Source organism: Convolutriloba macropyga, chromosome 8 (genome assembly GCF_964194025.1).
Source record: "Convolutriloba macropyga chromosome 8, txConMacr16.3, whole genome shotgun sequence".
NCBI lineage: Eukaryota > Metazoa > Xenacoelomorpha > Acoela > Convolutidae > Convolutriloba > Convolutriloba macropyga.
In genome coordinates, this window is record NC_134475.1 from 41,765,195 (window position 1) to 41,789,529 (window position 24,335).

General features: G+C 35.2%; 1 protein-coding gene across 1 annotated transcript; it reads right to left on the bottom strand.

Moving 5' to 3' along the window:
* Window positions 1-5,837: 5,837 nt before the first annotated feature.
* On the bottom strand, window positions 5,838-14,630 carry LOC142344122 (uncharacterized). The gene is made up of 3 exons (XM_075395626.1): window positions 14,401-14,630; window positions 7,298-7,441; window positions 5,838-6,677 (listed from the first exon to the last, which is right to left on the bottom strand). The coding sequence occupies exons 1-3, from the start codon at window positions 14,570-14,572 to the stop codon at window positions 5,935-5,937; spliced, it is 1,059 nt and encodes a 352-aa protein (XP_075251741.1). The 5' UTR covers window positions 14,573-14,630; the 3' UTR covers window positions 5,838-5,934.
* Between the last annotated feature and the right edge of the window lie 9,705 nt (window positions 14,631-24,335).

Below are 24,335 nucleotides of genomic sequence, written 5' to 3' on the forward strand. Positions count from 1 at the left end.
GCATTATTAGCGAATTGACACCAAATTAGTGTCATTCTTCTACAATAAACAAGACAATCCACATTCCAAACTCGTTTTTTGCCTTTAATTGATCTACAGATCAGTTGAACAAACATTCCTCGAATTTTAAGCAATTTGCTAACTCCTTCCAAACAGTATTAATGATGTCATAATCAGATGAGGAAACGCTATCCCAAATAAAACAAGCAACGCCTTCGAAAGTTTGCTTTGTTGATAAAGCTGAACCATCAACAGCACCATCCGCGTCTGTAACACCTTCAACACCGGGAACAGACACCACTAATTTAACTACGCCATCCAGTGACGACTTGTACACAGATGCATTCAACTTTGCACTCTCGAAGATTTTTTTTCGAGCACCCTCAGGGCAAGCCTGACGTCGATAAATGCCATACTTAAAGAGTTGGGGGATTGTGTCAATACCGTAACGAGGACCGCTGCCGCCAAATAAGTCCATACATTCACAGCTACTGGAAAAACCTGCATGTGAAGAATGGCTGTGTTTGTGTGGACGATCGAATCGCCATTCCCAATTCCATGTGCCATTCCAAGGATCCGTATGTGGAAGCTATCCACGCCACACATCCAGGGAGTTGGGGGATGACAGACATTGCGGGGCACGCATTTTGGCCGATCAAGCATAGGGATCTACTCTCCAAGAGTGCAAAGTGTAATCCCTGCGTCATGATTGGTAAAAATTTAAAGTGTATTATTCACGCTAGTAAAGGGACACCACTAAAATTTTGTAAAATTCCCAATGAAGAAATTCAAAAAGATTTCGGTGGACCAATCTATAATGAAAAAAATCACGAAGTTTATTTCCTTGCATGTATAAACCGTTTCTCTAAATTTCCAACAGCAGAAGTATTTGACAGAGCAAATGCACAAAATATTTTGAAATTTCTTCAAGACTATGAATTGTTGCATGGGATTTGGAATTGCTCGTACGATAAGATTAGATCAAGCACAGTGTCAAATCGGTCAGCAACTTAAAGCCTTTTGTAATCAAAATAGTATACAGTTTAAGGAAGCTCTAATACACGATCACAGAGAGATTGGTTTAGTTGAGAGGCTAATACAAACAATCAAGAGTCGATTAGCTTGCATTAAAACCCTGGCGCAAAACAACTTTAATTTGAAAGCGTCAATAAATTCAGTTATTTATCAACTCCGTATATGCAGTCAAAAGACAACTCCGTATCAATCTTTCGCCATTTGAGGCGCATTTTGGACGAAAAGCCAACGCACCTTTAAGCAATGTTTTAACTGAACCTAATCCCAATACTCTAATAATGACCATTATTAAATAATTATTTATACCTGGAGACAGTCCACTGGGACGAACTCATATCAGACGAGCTCTTCAAAGTTTCCTTAATTGCACTATTCTGTCATTTTTTGTAATATGTTATAGTGTTGGTCGACAGTTTCTTCTTTAATTCACCTGTTGTTCGTTCTTTGATTATTGCTTGTGGTTTTTTTTCAAATTCCTTTTGCCTTCATTACTGATTCTCAGATATAGGAGCGAAACACGTTTTTGGTCAAACAATTCTGATAGTTTTTCTCAACTTTTTTTATTTGCTTATGTAGCTTTTTGACATTTCTGGAGGAGGACATCCAACGTTTTTTTTCCGTAGCCAAAATGCTAGTTTCACTTGGGTACGCTGCTTTCCCCACAAAGTTGGTTTTTTTGCTTTTTTTCCTTTCAAAACAGTTGCACTTTACGGGTTCACGAGTTGACTCCGCCATGTTGTACAATGTTTGAGCGTGTGGGAAATCACTTTCATTTGCGGAGGAAATAAAGCTATTCTAATACTGAAGTTTGATAAGTTTGATACAGAAGATTAAATCTGATCACGGATTAAGGTGTCAATAAAAATGAATGAAGACGAATGGATACATAAAAGCAGAAATAATCAAATTAAGTTAATAGAGGTCAATTTAACATTGGAAATAAGATGAAACTAAAATGATTATTGAACCATACAGGTGAGCAGCTACTTCGAGGGTACTAAAGTTCCACTTATTTGACTGACACATGTTACGAGTTGCGCTCTGCGATGCCGCTTGTGTCAGTGGATTATTGGATCTGACTTGCTGATCAAGTATCTTTTCCCGAATTTCCGGTTAGCTTTTGATTGACAAGAATTCGATTGAAACAAGAACAACTGAATTTTGAATTGATATGAGAGGAGCAAAATTAAGTCAAAATTGAAAATCCAGCAAATCCGTAATCATAATCATTTGTAGAATTGGACGCAGTGATATTATAAACAAAATGACAGTGTGAAGAGGCTATAGACAGGAAGTTCTCTGGACAGACGATGACTAAAATTTAGTTTTTAGAAGAAAATGAAATTAGGGTTGATGACTACTAATTAGGAAACAAATTCAACAGAAACTTTGACGCTTACAACAGGGAAATGGAAATCAGTTTAAAACTAATAATTGCACGGCAAAAGGAGCATGTAGGATGGAGGTACCGACTGGTGTACAATAGGTGTAATGGAGTGTCAAAAAAAATTCTTTGGCAATTAGTGCGAATTTGAAGTTTAAGTCAACGGGGCCCTGAGTTGGTCTGATTTGTACTTTAATAGTTGTACCCGTGTGGAAGTGACTTTGAGAGAGGGCACGTATAGCCTTTTGATTGGTGCGAATAATTGATAAAATGAGATGGAGTAATTTTGAAGCTCAAAAATGTGAGATACGGTTTTTCAAGTCTTGATGAGATGACTATTTGCTTTATATCCGCTGAAAAACATAGTATATGCTGGGACGTAGTCCAATTTTTCAACAAAATACGAATGACAAAAAATGATTTTTTTTCAGGAAGAATATACTTTTGAAGAAAAATTGAACCAAAAATGTTCGATGAAGTTCTATGACTCCAACTTTTCTTTTGTTTTTGTTCAATGCGTTCTCACTTGATTAGATAATCTTCCATCGAAAAATTTAGGGGATAAAATGAACTTTCAAATTAAAAAAGTTCTTTTCTTTTCAAATTTTTTTGTACGAAGTTCTTTGATTACAATTTTTCCATAATTCTCTGTTCGCTCAAAACTTAAAATTTCAGTTTTTTCTGTTAGCTTTTTTGAAATCTAATCTTTTCCTATTTTTCATGAAGTTTTCGAAAATATCATAAAAATTCAATTTCATTGAACTCCTTCTTACGAAAGTTTCATGACTACAACTTTTCATAAACGCCATAAAATGAAATTGAAATTTTATGACTTATTGATTGATAGGGTCAACTTGAGTTATCATTTGATGCTCGAACTTCCGACTTTTATTTAAATAAGCAATGCAGAGCAAAAATTGAGCCTGATGGCTTATTCCGTACTTGCTGGTGTTGATTTTAGAAAGTGGTCACATTTCATCTGGAGTTCAAAATATATGAGAACGATTACAAGAGAAACACAAATCTGCGTGGAGATTAAGATCAATCACAATACTTTTTCAACAAGTATTAGCAACAGAATAAGCGACTAAACCGTTTGCAGGTCAAATGAATGCTACCAAATTTTAATAGAAATTCAGTCAATCAAATTGAACTCTATCCATGTACAAAACCATGATAAGGGTTTTATGGCTCGTGTGCTTGGCGTTGTTAATAATTTGCACCCACTGAGCTGGGTGATCCAAAAAAAGAAAATATTTAAAGAATATCTTTTGTCGAATAAAACCGCAAAAATAAAGATCCAATGTTGCCCAAGCCTAGGTACAGACTTATGAAAAGACAATGCTCGACCAAAATATATTATGAAAAGATGATACCTGACTCTTTCAGCTATGAAATGACGTTAGCCCGACTCACATTTCTCTGAAAAGACTTTAACTGAACCCCAAATTTCTCAAAACACTTTAGCTCGATCAAAATTTAACAAAAGGCTTAAGCTCAACCCAAAGTTCGGGCTGGACTTAAGCTCGTTCCAGTGTTTGCAAAAAAGACTTTAGCTAAAATCAAAATGTTTTTTCTTGCTCCTGCTAAATTCTTTTCATAACCAGTTACAGTCGAGAAAAGTCTTTTCATGGGTCCATCATTAGTCTTTTCATAATTCTACTTTTTGCCAATTCAGAATTTTTATTTTTTTGCTTCTGTTCAGCAAGATACAGCACTGGAGCAAAACTGAACAACTTTTCATTAGAGCAGTCCAATTTAACTGTTTTGTAAGTTGGACTTCTCTAGTGCAAAGATTTTCAGTCTTGCCCTAGTGCTGTTTCTTGCTGAACAGAAGCAAAATAATTAAAAATTCTGAATTGGCGAAAACGTAGACTTTTGAACAGACTAATGATGAACCCATCAAAAGATCTTGATCGACTCTAATTTGCCATGAAAAGACTCTAGATGGATCCAAGAAAAGACTTTAGGTGAACTTTTATTAGTAGCTGGTCCGTGTAATTATTGTCAATATTGGCCCCCCTACTAGACTTTTAAAGTCTTTTCTTAAGTCGAGATCTAGACATGGGTGCGTTTTAACAACGCTAACTGATTTACAAGAAAACGTTTTGTTTCGACAACTTGAAGGCTATCTATCATCAAACAACGTTTTTGAAGTTTGCAATGATACAAGAATTCTAACTTTAAATAGCTGCTGAATTTTTGCCTTATCTCTATGCTCCCACAAAAGTACTGTGACAAATAAAGCAGAGAAACCTTTTTGAAATAATTTGTAACGCACAAATCTTAGGTTAAAAGGAAAAAACCCACGCTTTTTTGGGAACTTATACAAATGCTTTTTCAAGATTATTACATCAGTTTATTGCTGTTGATTTTTTTGTTTTAAAATTTGCTATCTTATTTTGAACAAGGTCAAAACCATAGAGAAGTGGATAGAGCTAGGCGGTAATGAAGACCAGACGATGATGGAATTAAAGTCCGATAATAATATGTTAATTGTTGTCTAGACACAGCTGTATTGTCTGGTTGTTTTGACCTGGATTGAGTCTTATCATGCGTACCCGGGTCGAGGTTTGGCGGTGAATTTTCGTAAGAAATGCGGTGAAATGCGGTGAAAAAAAATAATTTTCACCGCGTATTTCTTACATCTTTTTGCGGTGAATGCGGTGAATTGCGGTGAATTATTTATTTTCACCGCGTTCTCAGTATTATTACAAAAAAGAATCGTCCCCACACGGGTTCGAACCTCTGACCTCCTGCTTGCCTTCAACTGCTTAGTCCACTGCGCCAACTTTCACTTACATCTTTGAAATTTCTTGTGAATTTGAGTAAACTTTGGAAATCATATGAGGTGAATTTTTGTAAGAAATGCGGTGAATTTCGCGGTGAATTTTTGTAAGAAATGCGGTGAAATGTGGTGAATTATTTTTTTCACCGCATTCACCGCTTTCACCGCATTTCTTACATTATTTTGCCACAAACGTTGATGCGGTGATTTTTTGTAAGAAATGCGGTGAATTTTGCGGTGAATTTATGTAAGAAATGCGGTGAAATGTGGTGAATTATTTATTTTCACCGCATTCACCGCAATCACCGCATTTCTTACAAAAATTCACCGCATTCACCGCATTTCTTACAAAAAAGTACCCTAAAACCTCGACCCGGGTAGGAGCAGCGTCTTTATCTAGTTATGAGACACAGTGGTTTTAAGTGCAAGCCAAAATATTGTTGAAAAAGTCTCGATGTTATTATATCAAAAGTTGCGACAAAATTCAGATCCTTTCATAATATTAAACTCATACGTGGGTTCAGCAATGTGTAGCAGGAAAAGTTGCCGAACGTTTGAAGTTTTTGAGTATAGTGGCCAATGTGACTTAGATTTGAGGAACTATACTAACTGCCTTTTAAAAACTGAAAGTGCCTTATAGCTTAAATTTATTTCGAATGAGTAAAATAAAACATGTCTTTGAGGAAGAAATCTGTCCTACAAACAAATATTCCCATTTATAAGAATCTTAATCCTGATCCGATTCATTTTTCTCTAAATCTATGTCTGTTGTTTTGTTCTCCTGAGAAGACGATCCTGAATGACATGGTTGCTCTTCAGTCAATGCAGAGTTATTTGCAAGTTCCGTCTTGTCTTCAATTTCGTTCACAGTTTCCTCTTCACTTGTGTCGTCATCTTTTCTTGAAGGGCTCCTTTTCTCAGTATCATTTTCATTGTTCTCATTTAATTTTTCTTTATTTGAGTTTTTGTTCATCAGTTGTGAATAAACGTGCTTTTCGGGAATCTTCTTTTGCTCATTTTCAATTTTCCCATCTGTTCCACGCTGTATAGAAATTTCAGGTACGTACACGTTCGAATCTTCTGGTACCGTCTCAATTACTGTTAATTCATTTATGGTTCTAGAATCTTCTGGAACAATCTCCGAGATTTCAAATTCTGAAATTTGTGGGAGGTCATTTGCACCAATCGAACCATTGGGATGTTTTGGACGTGCCGGATCTTGGTTACGAGGCCTGGATTTTGCGGAAGCAATCGCAGCTCTTCCTTTTCCGGAAGCGGCTTTGGCTTGTTTCTGTTTTTTCTCCTCTTTTTGATTTCTAACAGCACAAACAGCCATAACTCCAGTGAGTACAATTATTGGAATTGATAGAATCCATGAAAGCCATGCAACTCCAGTTCCCCAGCTGACGTCAGTTTCGCGTGACGAAAACGCTGACGTCATTATTGAGCAGCCAATCAGGAGAAATAAAACTGAAATGGAATGAGAGATTAGGCAACTACCCTAGGCCTTGAAATATGGATAAACCATTGTCGCGACCAAAAATTGGTATGAAAAGGACAGCTACCAAAAAAACAAAGAAGAACAATAATGAAGAGATCTTGTCTCGACTTTCATGTATCTGGACTTAAATACCTGGACTGTATCTCCCTTTTTCGAGACTTTCACAGACATTCCCGAATAGTTATCTTGTACTTGTCATATTACTTTCATACTAAGTGATCAAGCAAGATTCTGTATTTTTAGTAATAAAACTTTAAGCTAGAGTATATGCAATCAGATACTGCAATCTTCTCACTTAGTAAGATTGCACTGCGGTAAGTACGCCCCATAAGATTTAATAATTTTTAACTACCGTTGCAAATGAAAGTTTATTTTTTAAGTCTATACACCTGTTTTTGATCGCAGTCATGCTATGTAGTGGCACGGGCTCTGTGACTATAGGAGACTATGGTACGGGTGGGGTGGGGGCGGGGGATTCTATAATTCATACCCTCCAGTCCTTATGCTACCTTTTACAAGGGGCGGTGATGGGGGTTGCTGTAAAAGTGTTGTGGTAAGGGAACTAAATTGGATTCCAGTTTTGACTCACAATGTGCGAAGGAGAGTATTGCCGAGAGAACTGGTGCGAAGTGAGTGTTTTTGCACAGGAGAGAGGCCAGTGTGATCGTAAGTGCAAGACAGATCACGTGATCTAACACAATGAAGGCCCGAGCACTGCGCAACTTGGCCGAATCTGAAACAGAAACTCAGAAAAGTCTTTGTCCAGATCAAAAATTACCTAGCTCTAATCAAACCGTACTCAAGCGCACACTACGTCATCCGTGAGATGAAAAATCAAGCTTTCAAAATTTTAGTCGAGCAAAAATCTAGCAAGAGATTTTGGGTCGATATGAACTCCAGCTGTTTGCTAGAGTTGAGCTAAAATTATATCATAGCATATTTGGTTCGACTAAAGTCCTTTTATACCACTTTTTGGTCGAGCATGATCTTTTCGTAAGTCGAGGTCCAGACCTGGGTATTTCTAAGCAACTGGCAACGGAAGAAAACCCGCGAAAAAATACTTAAGTTTAGACAGGAAATAGCCCCCCCCCCAATATGACTATAGAAGAGCTGCATAATTAACGACTATGGCCATACCTCGCGGGACATGGCTATGTCTCAGCGCCCCGTGGGACTTGATATAAAATTATCACAACCGAGCAAATTATATCCACCCGGAGGTTGGTGGCAGAGTAAGTCAGCGCTGAATCACGACAAAAATCATTCTGTTTTCCCCCTTCCCATTAGACTGTTCATGTCCCACTTTATAAATTATAGTCTGATTTTATTTTATTTTATGCGTCATTCCATGCGCATAAAACAATTTAAGCACTGGTATTCATCTGCGCATGATTAATTGCGCGCTGCCTTTCAAAGGTGAAGTGTTAATTATAGAATGTTTGCGTTATCTTCAGAAGCTTTATTCGCGGGAGATAATTACCCGCGTTTATTTTGATAAGGGGGCTATTTACCTCTCTCTCTCTCTCTCTCTCTCTCTCTCTCTCTCTCTTTCTCTGTAATAATCTCTCTAATAAAGAAATTGAACTTTTGGTGAAATATGAATTCATCCTCTCATGAATAGAAATAATATCAACAAAACATTTTGTAATAAACTTAGCGGAAAAAAATGAATTGAATCATTCAGTTGTAATATTTTGCGTTTGAAATTGAGTTTGAAGCTCATTCAGGGGGTGAAGCAAATTGTGATTCTCGTAACTTTTTAGTGTAACATCAGCATCTTTCTGAATATCGGGAGTTGAAGGTCGAATTCGGAGGTCAGAAACTAGAGGTTGAACCCGGAGGCCAGAATCTGGAGATTGTTCCCGCTGACTGATATAAATGGTGATGGATGATGACCTCGACCTCCTGTCAAAGTTATCGCAGACTCTCGAACTGGTGGGATATCATCCGTGTCCATAAGGGAAAATACTGGCGGCAACGGCAACAAGTTCAGGTGGATATGAATGAACCAGGAATACTTCAAATTCTCAGAAAAAACGAAAGCAGAAGACATTCTAAAACAAACAACTCAGGAATACTAAAAACATAAAATTTTCACATTTTAAAAGGTTAACAAGTCAAAAAGAAAAAGAAAGAGAGGAAAAGTTGAATTCAACCGCCAAAAAGAAGACACGCAGTTGCAGTTAAAGACCAATAATGAACTTTTCAACAACTGAGAGCACAAATGCCGCCAAAGGACTCTATTCCTCACCGTAAACATCAAAAAGAAAAATAAAAGTATTGCTAAATTCTTCTCGTCCGATGAGTTTCGCACTTTTTATATATGAACCCAAATGATTTCTATAGTACAGATCATTTAGAGACACTAGATTCGGATTTAGATCTTTTCCTCTCATATGACCGGCAAATCTCACGTCTACTGGCCAAGTTGCTTGCTAAAATTCTATAAGTTTCCCGCAACTGTATTGTCTTGACTGAGAATTTGCGTCTTTGTCTCCTACTTTTACCAAAACAAAGTCAAAAGTTGACGCTTTCTTTACTAATTTAATCAAATCACTACACCGGCGTTCTTCTTTTTCATCGTATTCTGGACTAAAAAAACAATTTTTTTGTGTAAAACATCTTTGCCAAAAAAGTTTTGAAAAATGTACTTACATTTTATTGAAAAAACCGACCTTGCTCGAGATAAAATTTGCTGTCTCTAAGATTAGAGGCAACAATGGCCAGAAGCGGTACCTGAAACTTAAAAGTGTAAAAATTAAAAAAAATTCAATTCAATTTATCTCAGTAAACAATATCTCGATCAACGACTCAACAATTCAATCACAACAACGGGATAAAGCAAAACAACAATCAAATTTGAAATATACAACATATACAACATATAAAGACCATTGAGTTTACCATTCAGACACTGGAAAAAGATAAACTGAAATAGACTGATAAACACTGGGATTGCCAACCCACGGGTGAAGCCCGAAGCTTGCACTACTACTACTTCTACTGCTACACATCAGCTATCTCTGAAACGCACATCGTTCTTCTTCCTCCTTCTACCTTCACCGACCTCCGCCTCCAACCTCCGCCGAACTCCGCCACTGACCTCCGCCATCGACCTCCACTAACCTCCAGCGATCTCCCCCACGTACCTACACCAACCTCTGCGACCGACCTCCACCGACCTTCACCACCGACCTCCGCCACCGACCTCCACCAACCTCCACCGACCTCCGCCATCGACCTCCACTGACCTCCAGCGATCTTCCCCACGTACCTACACCAACCTCCGCGACCGACCTCCACCGACCTTCACCACCGACCTCCGCCACCGACCTCCACCAACCTCCACCGAACTCCGTCACCTACCTCCGCCACCGACCTCCGCCACCGACCTCCATCACCAACCTCCGCCACCGACCTCCGCCACCGATCTCCGCCACCGTCCTCCGCCATGGACCTCCGCCACCGACCTCCGCCACCGAATAGCTTTTGAGGTTATCGGCACTTTAAAAGACTCATGCATGTGATCGAGTCATTCAAAGTTTTCATAATTTGCTATTTTTTTATGTACAGTCCAATGATGAGAGAAATATAAAACATTTTGCGCAGTGTTGGCCGAAAATTAAATGAGGCTGCGAATAAGAGGGACAGACTGGGATGTTTCTTAAAGGAGTCTGGGCCGACTGGCAAAAATTTTTGTACTGCTATTTGTCTGGTAGAGTAATGGTTTCAATTAAAAGTCAATGGTACAGCAATGAAACTCACTGCGACCAAGATCCGGCAACCAAAATTCAACATTAAAATGGGTTTTATTTCCATGCGGGATTTATTCCGTGGGGGTTTATCCCCTATCTAAATCTAAGTGGTTCTTTTCTCCGTGGGGTTTTTTTTCCTATACACTTCCGTAACAGTAAACGGGAGATACTCAATGGATTTTCTTTGTTTCGTGAGACCTCAATTGTTTTTCAAAACAACAAGAAAAAAACTTCATTCTGCAGTCTCAGAAAAAATGAAGGCTCTTTTTCGAAGACTTATGAATTAGCTCATACTGAAAAATTAAATGATAGGCCAGGAGGCAAACCCACCATTGAGACATTTGCAGTATTTATTTGTCCATTTGTCCTCGTCCTGAAGCTTTTTCATTATGGACACTGTGATGCAAAATTAAAATCCCGGCCAATTTATTCTCGTCGGAATGTGGATAGTAAGTGTATACAAGGAAGCAATATTTTAACATTTTTTAATGCGATAATCTTGATGAATGCACAGTGAGGCGTTGAATTTATTCATCTGTAAACGCTATTTCAGAACTATTTGGCAACTTGAAACCTATTATTGTCGTGCCATACCAGTTCATTTCGTTTTAGTCCATCTCAAATTAGTCTAAAAATATGTATGAAAGAAATTTACAAAAATATATTTTGCGTTTTTCCTTTCCTTCTTCAATTTTAAGGAAAAAAGACTATTTACGGTTTCACTATGAGTATGTTTCTCGACACGCTGTTATAATGACAAGAACTGTTTTAAAAAGTTCAGATAACTGTAACTCCTCTTCTATTTCCCAAAATAGAACAAAAACATTCCTGTTAAGTTTTGGGAATCTGAACTGGCTCTGAACAGTATTTCAATTGAAACGTTTTTCCAAATCATAGTTCTGCGATGTATGGGCCGTTGATATTTTGGAAACTGAACGGTCTGATTGTAGAGCGTTTGATTCCAAATCTTATCAGCAGTTCTATCGAATGTTGGAAAAGCGTATAATTACTTCTTATTGCAGCCTGTTATTGCAGCAGCACTGCTGATTATAAGCTTGCAGTTGTGACCAAAGAAAAAGACTTGGCGCTATTTCCTGGAGATCTGGATGTTAGTTTATGCCATCTATGAAAGTTTTAGTCATAAAATTTTCATCGCATGAAAGTTTAAATATATCATTTTTAAAAAGAGTCCCAAGTTGTAAAACCAAAATTCAAAAAATATAAAAGATCCATTACTGATTGACTCATCAAAAACATGTAAATATCATGCAACGAATTTGTGCATCGTTCTGGGGATGAGTTCTAGACAAAAAAACTTTAAAAGGCAAAAATATTTCAATAGTTCTTAGTCGTGAGAATTTTAAAATTGTGAAGTTTGTAACCATAGTAGAAACCCAGTGCTTGTGAGTGTTAACTGATGAAAACTGTAAAAAATTTCTTCATTGAACCAGCTAGAAATGAAACACAGAAAACTTGAATGACAAACAACAAGTGAAAAGATTTCAAATGTAATATGTCTCTACGACAAAAAGAATACTTCATTTAAGTTACTCAGAATGCTTCCTCAATTTTGCTGGAGTGATAAACAAGGACAAAACTGCCAGGAAAAAAAGCAGAGTAGTCTTTTAAATAAGTTGCCATAAAAAGTAACTACATGATTTTCCCACTTTCGTCAAAACTTCTGTTCCGATTTTTGTTTTAGAATTCTATTATTACAAAGTTCTAGCTCTTTCAAAAAATGTCCTTCACTAACTCTTTCAAGCTCTCTCAACAGATTTCCTTTACAAAAAAATTAATTCAGTTTGATAACGTGTACACTGATATCTTTGTTTCAATTTTGCTCATTGAAAAGAATTTACTCTTATCTGTAGATTTTAAAATTGAAGGCTACGTATTTCATCAGAAAAATAAATTCCTCTTGACGAAATCAGATGGTCTTTTGTTCCTATGAACTAAAAACCAAAGACAAAAACTCAAAGTTTCTTAAGATTGCATTAATAATTTTTTTTGAATTAATTTTAATTTTTCAAATGGAATAAAGTGAAAAAATTCAAATTCGAAACAGTTTTGACCCTTCAAATTGAAACAAATGTGGTGAAACAGAGTTCACAGATCAATTGTTTGAAACCTCTAGAAAAAACACCAGTTTGAATCCAATAGAAAATAAAGAATTTGTTCGAAGAAACCATTTCAAAGCATTCAAGCATCATGATTTGAGATTTCTTTAAACAATGGATGTTTAATAATATGCACAACATTTTTTAGGTTATGCCACTCGAGGCATGAAGAAATACGCTATTCAAGTTTTAGCTGTTTAATTCGAGTAAGGGCTTTTTTCAAATCACGTTTTCATTCATTCTTCAAGATTACAAGATTCTAAAGGTTTTTTTCTGGCTGCTTTGTTGTTGACATTTTACACCCACATTCAAAGAGACTAAAATAGAGAGCATTCTTATTATGCACCAAATTTTCCACAAGGAAAATTATAAGGGTTAGGGCTAAAATTGACAAATATACACAGCAAATTTCTCAATCGTAAGTTTGCCCTCCTAGTATGTCCATTTTTAGGTTGAGCTATATCATAAGTCTTTGAAAAAGAACCTTCGATTTTTCAGGCTGCAAGAATCAAGTGCATTTTTCTTGTTGTTTTAAGAAAGAGTTGAGGTCTCACGAAACAAAGAAGAGCCAATGACGGCATCATAATTGTTGTTTCGGAGAAGTACCCAGGATTAGATCTTGACTTTAGAAAAGATCAAAACCATGTTAAAAAAAAGATTGTGCTCGACTTAAATAATCTTAAAATGACTTCAGTTCAAGTTTTGCGAACAGCTGGATAGTAAAACAAATTAATGAAGAGCGAGTTTTACTCCATCCCAATCGTCAAGCTCAACTTTTGCTGTACTGAAAATGTTCAAGCTTGGCATTTGCTCAATCCGACATATCATGCTCGACTCTTGTATAACTAAAATTTTTGAGGCTTAATTTCGTTCTCTTGAGCCAAAAGTGTTCAGCTTTACTTTTGTACTACTCAAAAAAACAAGAAAAGAAAACGGGTTCGAGTTATTGCGTAATGATGAGTCAATGGTAAATATTCACCTGACTCGGAAAAATATCGTGAAACTTTATTTGCTCACATACCCTTATAACCTAGACCGCGAGTGTGATTTTTTTGATCGGCTGCAATCCTGAAGAGATACTTATCAAAAAATGTTCATAGTTCCTCAAAATTCATAACTTTAGAAAGGAACAACACAGAACATTTTCAGGTTTCCATCATGGCTAAGAGTTAGATGGCCGTTACAATTAAACTGTAGGTTCATTCAATCAGGTAATGCGAGAATAAAGTCCAGCTGAGCTCTATCATAAGAATTATAAAAATTCTTAAGTTTAGGGTAATTTTTGAACTTTTTTACAATAGGTGTGATCTGGTTCAGAAGCAAAAAATATCCTGAAGAAAAGCAAAAAACTGTTAAAAGAAACCAAACTTATGAAAAAAATTCTGCCCAACCCATGAAAAGACCATGCTCGACCAATTAATTGCCCTTGGCTCAAACTTTGTAATGCGTTCTCTTCACCCATGAAAGGACCATGCTAAAACCAAAACTCTCATGAATAGATTCGGAAGCTCTTCAATGTAATCTTATTCAGGGAAATCACTGCGAAATATTCTAAAAGTAATGAAAAAAATGTGCTGAAAATGCGCTGAAATTATGTAAGAGTTGCGCTGAAGATACGCTGAAATTTCAAAATTTCAGCGCATCCCAACTTTTCAGAGCATTTCAGTGCCTTCGGCGATTACTTACAAATTTTAAGCGCATTCAGCGCATTTGTTGCAAAAAATGCGCGGAAACGGCGCTAACATCTCTATCCGGGAAAAAACTAATCGTGAGTACTGAATACTCATGGTCACTGAGACGAAGATCGGCTATCAACTAACCGTGACTAGAGCATCCACTGATGTAAAATCCGCCCGAACACCTCCGCCAAATTCCACCGTGATTTTCTCCACTCTCATAACCATTCTTTGAGTGTGCGAAACAAGAGAAAAAGAAACTGAAAAATATCAAAACGAGAGAAACTATAACGAACAAAGTTTGCTTGTTCTTCATTTTTGTTCTTCAAAATCAAAATGCTGTTTAAGATTTACATTTTTTAAATTACACTCAAACATTGCTGATAATTTTTAATACTGCGAGCAGATGACATGAACAAAAAAATACTTTTATGACTGTCTCTAGTTATGCTTGTTAATTTGCTTCAGAGATGTTTTTGAGCATTCACGAGAGTTAATTAAATAGTCGTCAAATTTGATATGACGTTTGACTGTTGAATTTAAATATTCTAATGCTGCGTTATCGTCTATGCCAAATATGCAGAGAAAAAAAAGATAACACAATCGAATAGATTGAGATAGACTGCAGAGATATGCATATTTTTGTAATATAAACGAAAAATTGTGCCTTCAAAAGTTTTTAAGAACTTTCCTGAGCAGTTGTTGACTTCAGATAAAAGTAGAAAGCATAAATATCCAAAAATTATCTAATATCGCGCGTTGGAGTTTCTTGGCAGTCATAAAAAGATTATATATAATGACAAAAATTTTATAGTTCATTTCACTTTCTCGCCAGCTTCATTACTTTAAAGAAATCATATTTAATCGTTCAATGAAAAAAAAGAAAATGCACATCTGTCAAGGTTCACGAGATAAAGCCTCTGAGAAGGCCTGGTGCGGCTCTAGACAAACTGGGACGGTTATCTGCTAATATCATGCGAGATTCTTGCGAAAAACGGTTACTTATCTGCGAAGATCTTGTAAGAGTCTTGCAAATAACGTTTATTTGCTAAGGCAGGTACAAGAATCCTACCAGATTAGCGTCTTATCTTTTTTGGTAAAAAAACTCAAAAAAGCTTGTTTCATTGGAAAACACAACAGATGCAAAATTTCACCGCGAAAAATTTTGAAGCACATATTGAACTAACTAAAAACATTGGTGTTTGTTAGCATGGCTATCATTCATAATTTCTATGGCGCTCAATCTACAAACTCTGTGGTCACATTTTGCCTTCCTTGAGAAGGCATCGCCTGGTTTTTCATCATTTGTCTATTTCTTTAAAAACAGTAAGCACAAAAACAGCACCAAACAAATGAGAAGCAGAAAACATCAGGGATGGATTACCAGTCCAATAAAACTCTTCTTTATACTTTAAAATAGTAAACGGTGTTTGCGGTAGACCAAGGGCACATAGAAGTGACTTCAAAATACAAGCTATAGACTGATTTTCTTTGTTGTAGTAGTTTTATAGGAGTCTTACAAAGTTTACGGTTATCTGGTATGAAACATATAAGAACAACGGTTATCTGCTTCGAATCTTGCGAGATTACCGGTTATCTGGTAGGAATCATGCAAGAGCCCTTACAAGATGATTCAAAATCATACAAGAGTCTTGCAGAAGTCTTGCAATATCTTAGCAGATAACCGTACCAATTTGATTCGGGCGTTATGCATATTCGTATACGTTTGTATTTGAATTTTAAGAAAAAATATAAGTTACTTGTTCGAAATCTAACAAATCATATCTGATGTTTATATGGAAACTAAGAACTCATTTGTGATCCTGCACAATTACTGAAAAATCAAATATGATCCTGCATGAGCAGAGTGAAATATTTCGAATATTATATGAACAAGGAGGCTCGGTAATGTGCGTTTGCACATAAAGATCCGAACCCGCTCATTCATATAAGAACAGATAGAAAAACCCCCGAAATTAAGTTTTTTTACAAAAAAATGTGTATTTACAAAACATGTCCCCTCCAAAAACTTCAGTGGAGCAAAAAAAATGCCACTTGAGATTGACGAAAGCTGCCATTATTAAGAAAGCGAGGCAAAAAAAACAACAACAATAATCATTTTTTACATCCGAAATTTTATGTCCACCTTTTTTTAAAAAGAAATTATCACAACGTCAGATTAAGATAACGTCAGATAACGTCAGATAAAATTAAGATAACGTCAGATAAAATTGAAACTGAGGAAACAAGTTGTATGTTAATAGAAAAGATATGGGCAGCCAAGAAAAAGGCTTGGTTACAATTAGACAAAAAAGAAAAAAAATAGACTTTACAAATTTGTTTATATTTTTGAAAACAATTAAGTTCAAATTGAGGAGAACCATTTCATATCATCCGAAATCATCCAAACGTTGTAATACCAACGATTTTAATAGTGGGGCATTAGGACCTGTATTTATAATTTTTTGCGGTCACAAAAAAAACAACAAATAGAGCCAACAAACAAAAATTCAAGTAAATTTTCTGATAAAACGCTGTCGCAGCCGTAAAGCCATTTTTGTCCTTCAAAATATGATCTATTACTTCTTCAATGAACGCTTATAATGTGTTAGGCAAACTCTCCTTAATAAGACTAGGTATAAAGTTGTCAAAAATGCGAAAAACTGTTAAAATCAACAAGTAATTTTGTGTTTATCGAAAAAAATATTTTCAAAGTCAGGAAAGCAATTAGCTAAAAATTGAAATAATTAAGTAGTTATGTGTATTGGTTCGAGATCTTCAATTATTAAGAACATGTCTTATATTACAAAAACAACGTCAAATATAGACAAAAAGCAAAAATTATATTACATTTTTTTTCTAAAAAACCGTGTCAAAGCAGGTACTGTCAAAACGAAATCTTAACAAACTATACGTTTTGTATACTCGCGCCTTCAGTCAAAAAACAACACACAAAAAGAACAAAAAAGCAAAGTTAAAAAGTGTTTTTCATATAATTGTTTTCAAAGTAGTGAAAGCCATCAGCTATCTGCTGAAATCAGAATATAGGCTCATCTAATCCTCCATGAAAATTTAGTGAGACCTGTGATTCTCCATGAAACTTCATATGACTAATAGAAAAAATGAAAACGGCAGTTAAAGACAAAAGTAAAAAAAAACTTAATTTTTTTTTCGTGAAATTGGTGTCGAAGCAGTAAAAACTATAATCTGTACCTTTAAAATTTTTTGTCCGTTTTTACTTATCTCGGACAACAGAAAACTTTTATGTGTACTATCTAAATTGTTACAATGAGAAAAAACGAGAAAAAGGCGTGAAGAATGGGCAAACGCCTAAATGTCAAAAAATAATTTTGTGAAATTTGGTGGTATCAGGGCCTGAAAATCTTAGATTAACGCGTGAAAACACAATAAAGGATATATTATAATTCAGTAGAAAAAAAGTTCGTTCTCTGCAGACACTAAGCTACTAGTTGACCAAAATACGAGAAAAATAGTGGCAAAGATTAAATGCCATAGTTTATGTAAAAATCGAATAATTTTAAAAGTCAAAATGACTTAAAGCTTTCGAGTAGATAACAAGAAACTGTTATTTCAAACTGTTTGGGAAGCCAATTGTACTGATCACCAGTGAATTGTTCTGTCCTTTAACTAACATTAAAAGATCGATTTTATTTATGAAAAAGGAAGGACAGATTACAAGCCGAATAATTTTTGGATTGTAGCAGTCCAAGATTGGACCAGAACCAGTCTTGCTGTTGCTGATCATCCATTAGGAACACTTAAGTAATTCGAATGTGATAGATATAGATAGCTTGTGAAAATTTATGGACTGTAGCAGTACAAAATTGGACCAGAATCAGTCTTCTTGTTGCTGATCATCCAATAAGAACGCTTAATTAATTCAAATTTAATAGACATAGATAGCCTGTGATTAAAAAAATCAGAAAATACTTCCTTTTTGATAATCATGGAGATAAGTTAGCAAAAAACGGCCGAACGTTAATTCCAGAGCGCTCTCAATGGAAGTGGAAGTAGGATCAGCCCTTGGAGTTTACAAAGATTATGTTAAGGTTTTTGTGTGTGTACTTCCGGCAAATTTAATCAAAGTGGAACAAAGAATATTATTTCGTGCAATTTTTGATGAAAAAAGCAGAATAATGAAATAACTACCCAAAATTTTAGCCAAACAAAAAGTAAATCGAAATAGACAAAAATGTTTTCGTCTTTGAATTTCAAATAAACAACACTATTGTTAAAAATTTTAACATAATTTAACAAAATTGACTGAATTTTCGATAAAACTTTTGGAAAATGGCAATATAAGTAACTCAAATCAATCTCAATATTCACAAAAAATAAACCTCGGTAAATCGGTCTAGAAAACGAACCTTTAAAAATTTTTTGTGTTTCCATATTCTGCGCTGTATGGACTTTTCAATGGTAACACTCACAACTCTCTATGATGAATATAACGATCGGCCAAAATTGTCTGAACAAAAAACCCCGTTGAGTATATAGTTCTTCCTCACCCCCCTCAAGATGGGTCGGAACATATATTGAGAGTTAAAAACATACACGAAACTAAACACTAATTATGCTCTCACATCTCTGCAAGTTGTGAATTGCGAGGTAACTTGCTAACTCTAAAACTCAATTTCCAAAAAAAATTCAAAACTCCATAACTCTACTACTCTACTACGGTCATAGGAACTATTTATAAATAAGTGCGATTCCAAAAACAATCATGACACTTCTTTTTCCCTCATGGGCATTCTTCTCGCAATTCCCTCATGGGCATTGCGAGACGCAGCTAGTGAACTAGACGAGCCTATTTGTTTTCTATTGATTGAATTTATAAAAACAGAAACTTTCCCTGCTGAACTCAAAAGAGCCGACATCACTCCATTTTTTTAAAAAAAGAGACTGTGATGATCCTCTAAACTATCGACCAATTTCGTTAACACCAGCATTAGTAAAAGCTTTTGAATCTCATGTTAAACAACAAATTGATGAATATGTTCATAGAAATGCCCTGCTTTCTAAAACACGGTTTGGTTTCAGAAAAAAATTTTCTACAACAGATGCACTTGTTTACTTAACTGAAAACATTACGATGCGACAAAGTCGAGAAAAAAATTACTGCAGCATCATTTTTAGATCTTCCAAAAGCTTTTGAATCCATTAATCACGAGCTCAAGATTCAAAAGCTTCCCATTCTTGGATTTTCGATAACCGCTCAAAATGTAATTACCAGCTATTTTTCAAACAGAACACCAAGAGTCATAATCAATTATGTTAAATCAGTGTGGATTGAAGTGGCTCAAGGAGTTCCGCAAGGAACAGTTTTAGGTCCTCTCTTGTTCAATCTATATGTCAACGATCTTAGCAACTTTTGGTCATGTGAAACAATATAATACGCAGTTAACACAGTCCTGTTAAGCTCTCATGATGAAGTTCTCAAATGCATAGACGAGCCTGAGAAGGCCGTAGAAAAATGCATACAGTTTTTTTAAGTTACATCACCTCAAGGTCAATCCGGATAAAACAGAGTTTATTATTTTTGGTAGCTCTAATCCTCACGACGAAACGACATTCAAAGTTGGAGACAAATTAATAAGTTCGAAAGCGGAAATCAAATATCTCGGTGTCTATATCGACAAAGACCTCAAATATCAAAAACAAGTAAAAATTCTTTTGTCAAAAATGGCCCAGGGCATTAAATGCATATATGCACTAAGGAACATAATTCCTACTGGATACAAAAAAACTATTTTGAACTCTTTTGTTCGCAATCATGTTAAATATTTTTCTTTATTACTTGCAACCATCAATGAAAATCTCATAACAACACTAGAAAATCAGATGAAGTGGGCCATCAAAGCTTGTTTCCACAGACAAAAGTTTGACTCATCCTCAGATCTTAAAATGAACCTTCGTATACTACCTATTTCGCTGCTTTTTGGTTACAGGGCTGCCACTTACTGTCATGGCATCATGAATAAAAAGAAGCCTGCCTTCTCAAGCTCAGCTTTGAAATTACCAACCGCAAGTTTTTATGTACACGAGCGAACTCAAAAAATTTTTACCCAGACAACTTCAAAATGCAATTTGCATGAAAAAAAACTGCTATTAAAAGAGGTATTCTGCGGCACAATTTTTTCCCAAGAAAATATTTGCCAATGTCATAAATTTTTGCAAAGAAGAAATATAAGCTGTTTTTTCTTAATGTATACAAGAAGGATCCGAAGAAAACCCAACATGGTTCAATTACATTTATTTTGGAAACATTTTAAGTTCAATTAAATTTATTTCTGTTTTGTATTGAATTTATGTTACTGTCGTCCCCCCACCAATACAAGTGACTTCTCTATTCGGTCGATATTTTAGTTATTATAAATTATCAGTTTCTCTGTTGTAATTGTCAATATTCTACCCTGCCTATCGCTGTAAATTTTACTATGACTGAAACATTTACAGATATTAGGAGAAATACAGTGTTCCTTTTTTTATATCCGAGATAATTTTTTCATTACCAGTGACGTCGGTCATAACTAAAACAATGTTGGGAGGTGTTGAGTGATTCCTGAATGACTGCTATGGAAGCACACAAAAAATGTTACCTAGTATGATGAGCTGAAAATTTTGCATGTTTTATTGAAAACCAATCGATACGACCCTCTTCATTCATATTTTCCGCATTGTTTGATGCATATATTTTAGGCGTCAAAGATTTAACTTGAGTTCAAATTGACGAAACTTAATTGAAAACATTGATTGAAAATCAGATTTTTTTTGAAATAGTCAAAGATGATGACTTGAGATCGCTCTATCGGTGTTTAATTAAGGGTATTTAGAGACCCTTCAAACATATCTGTGCAACTGCTTCGCAGTTATGAGATTAAAAACGAACGATCCATTTTGAACAGATGAAGGTTGCGAGAGGCGTAATTGTGATGCCAGTTGAGTCAAAGTGGTCAAAGAGAAGATAGTTGACCTTTAAAGAAAAGAGGTTTTTTCACATTAGGTTTTTAATCGTGCATGATACTAAACAATAATACCAGATTAACTCATCATTCAAAATTCATGGTAAAATTACCAAGATATGTTTCCTAGAATTCAAACATTGTCAACTTATTTGACTTTTTGAGTTACCGCTTGTCATAAAATAAATAAATGCTAAATATTGCTAACCACATATGAATTGAACAACAAAATGTCAAGAGAAAAAAAATTGTACTTTTGAAAATGTTTTTTTTTTAATAATAGTACAATTTCGTGTATAATTTGTAAAATAAGAGTAGAAACTATAGACAGTAAATTTCCCAAAGATTTTATTTGGTTCTTGCTTAAATTGTTGCGGCATTACAATCATAATTGTGATATTTTTGGAATCATTGAAAATTTTGAACGAGCTGTGCCACACGATGTCCTAATATTTTCTCTGGAATATTATTTAAAACCTCTTCAAAAAAAATTGGCTCTTAACCTAGGCTCATAATATAACATTTACGGTACTTTGAGTAATGCTGTGGAATTTGATCAGTTACTTATCACTAATAGAATTGAGAGAATAAATTTTTAAACAAAAAAATAGTTTAAAATCTTGTTAAGTATGCAATGCATAAATGATTTCTTGATAGTCACACTGAGAACGAAGATTTCCTTGATTTGACAGAACGCATTAAACGAGAAATTTTTGACAGATGCTTCATAATATTTGTTTCTTATCTGATTACGAAATGTTTCAGGCATTCTCTGTAAGTCAGCTACAGAATGGGGACAAGGATTAACCAGAACTGCTAGTCTTTTCTGTTAATAAGTAGGATTGTTAAGACTATTGACTGTGATACTATCCAATTGAGCCACAATTGTGTGTCTATCAGCTTACTTGGGCAATTGCGGTGCGATTGCCGAACTTGAGATAATGAATTTAAATTCCAAATTAGGAATTAAGCATTCGCAACGCGAAAGGCTATTCTGTACTAACGCTTACATTTAAAAAGCAGTTGACTAAATTGAATTGCAACTGAGTTATCTTAGCACAAATGAGATTAGTGAAATTAAAGATCAAACAAAATTATATTAAGAGGAAGTTAACAAAATTATGAGTTTATTCATGCACGAAGGAGGAAATTAGTATTTGTTCATAAGTATGAACAGACAGTTTCCTGTCTACTAACTGAACAATCATGAAATGACAATCAAATGACAATTGATAAAATGAACTAAATTAACTGATCCTGAAAAATGAGGAAAAGTAAACTCAGAACTAAATTCGGTAATTGATATTCTACTGAGAAATACCCAGTCCGCATGAAATTTCCCCCTGCCTGTTGAAGAAATTGATAAGTTTTAAAAAAATAAAATCCGAATTTTAGTACTTAATCACCGGTTATATACTAATAAAATATTAAAATAATAAGGTGAAATATAACATTTGAAGAGTTTTTCAAAAAATTTTATTCAGAATTTTCTGATTGTCGTTCTGCCTCAAGTAATGTTGTTTCGCGTTCCATTGGCAAATTGAGATTAGATTCCACTGTCCATCTTTCATTGGGGTTTCTAGGGGAGGCTACACCAATGAACAATATATCTGAGAGAGGAATTTACGTAGAATAGCGTGGGTCAATTTTTCAATGACAGACTTAGTTTGTTGATCAGAAGCCTTCTTTTGCTTTTTTGGTGATAGATTGAGTTTGTTGATCAGAAGCCTTTTTTTTGCTTTTTTAGTTGTCTCTTACCTCTTCGCAACGAGGATGTGTCAGAATCAGAAATATCGAGGATGTGTCAGAATCAGAACTTTTACGGCTTGTTCCTCCTTTCTCAAAATTGGGGTATTTTGCGGCGCGGATGGACCTGTTACAGATTTTTATTATTTGATTTGGTTGTGATGTTCGAGATTGGTGTATTACGTTGTCGGCTAAAGTGTGCATCAAATGGTGTGATGTTAGAAGTTTTTTGGTTCAGTTGATCGTAGTGGTTGAATGATTGCATGTATTGCATGTTCAAGATTAATATTTTTATTTAAATGTGCTTTTATGCATGATAGATGTCATTTAATAATTTGAATAAGGCATTCGACAAGACCTATTGCTCTTTGATCATTTGCAGGTGCATATATTGGTTCAATGTTATTTTCGATTCAAATTTTTTGATCTTTTTAGCTTTTAGATATCTAGCTCGATGTAATCTAATTGTTCTAGGCACTCGATGATTATATATATATATATATATATATTTATATATATACATATATATATATATATATATAAGTAAGTAAGTAATTAGGAATTTAATTAATTTGGACAAGAAGCGTTGTTTACTATTTCTGCTGTAGGATATTTTGAAAAGCAATCAATGATTGCTAAGAAAGATTATTCGATTTCATTTATAAAAGGTCCACCAAAGTCTATTTGGATTTCGTCATTCGGGTCAATGCAATTGGGTAAAGGTGACTATTTGCTATGTGGAATCAATGACTTTAAATTTTTAACAATTTCTGTGCAGGCTTTACACTCATTAGTTTTAGCTAGTATATCTCGGTGGATATAAGGCCACCAGATATTTTGGGCCAGTGAAGGCATAGCGATACTCCCTGGATGGATAGAATGAATATCCTCTAGTACGGTATCTTTGATTGCCTTTTGTATCGCTATTCGTTGGTCAATACACAGAATTCGGTGTTTGACGCTCATGTCTCGCCAGTAGGAGTGGATATAGGGGCTTAAAACTTTGAGCTGTTCTTCATCGTTGCAGATGACGCAATTTCTAATCTCCTCAGGATGGCGTCGTTCCGAGCAAAAATTGCCAGTAGCTTTTTACTGAAAATTCAATTTATTGTATCTGTCAGTCTAAGGTCATCCGCAGTATCCATAGCACTGGTTAATGGCGCTGTTTCTGTATTAGAGGAATTGTTTGTTCCGGAAGTTGTGTTTGAGGGCGAGTTGTCAGCGAAGGTTCCTCAGGCATTGGTTGGTTAATATTTTTTGGATTTACTTCTTGGAATTTTTGACAGGACGTTGATTGATTTATTTTCTGAGTAGTTTATACTACAGTTATTTTGGGCAAAAAGCGAGGTT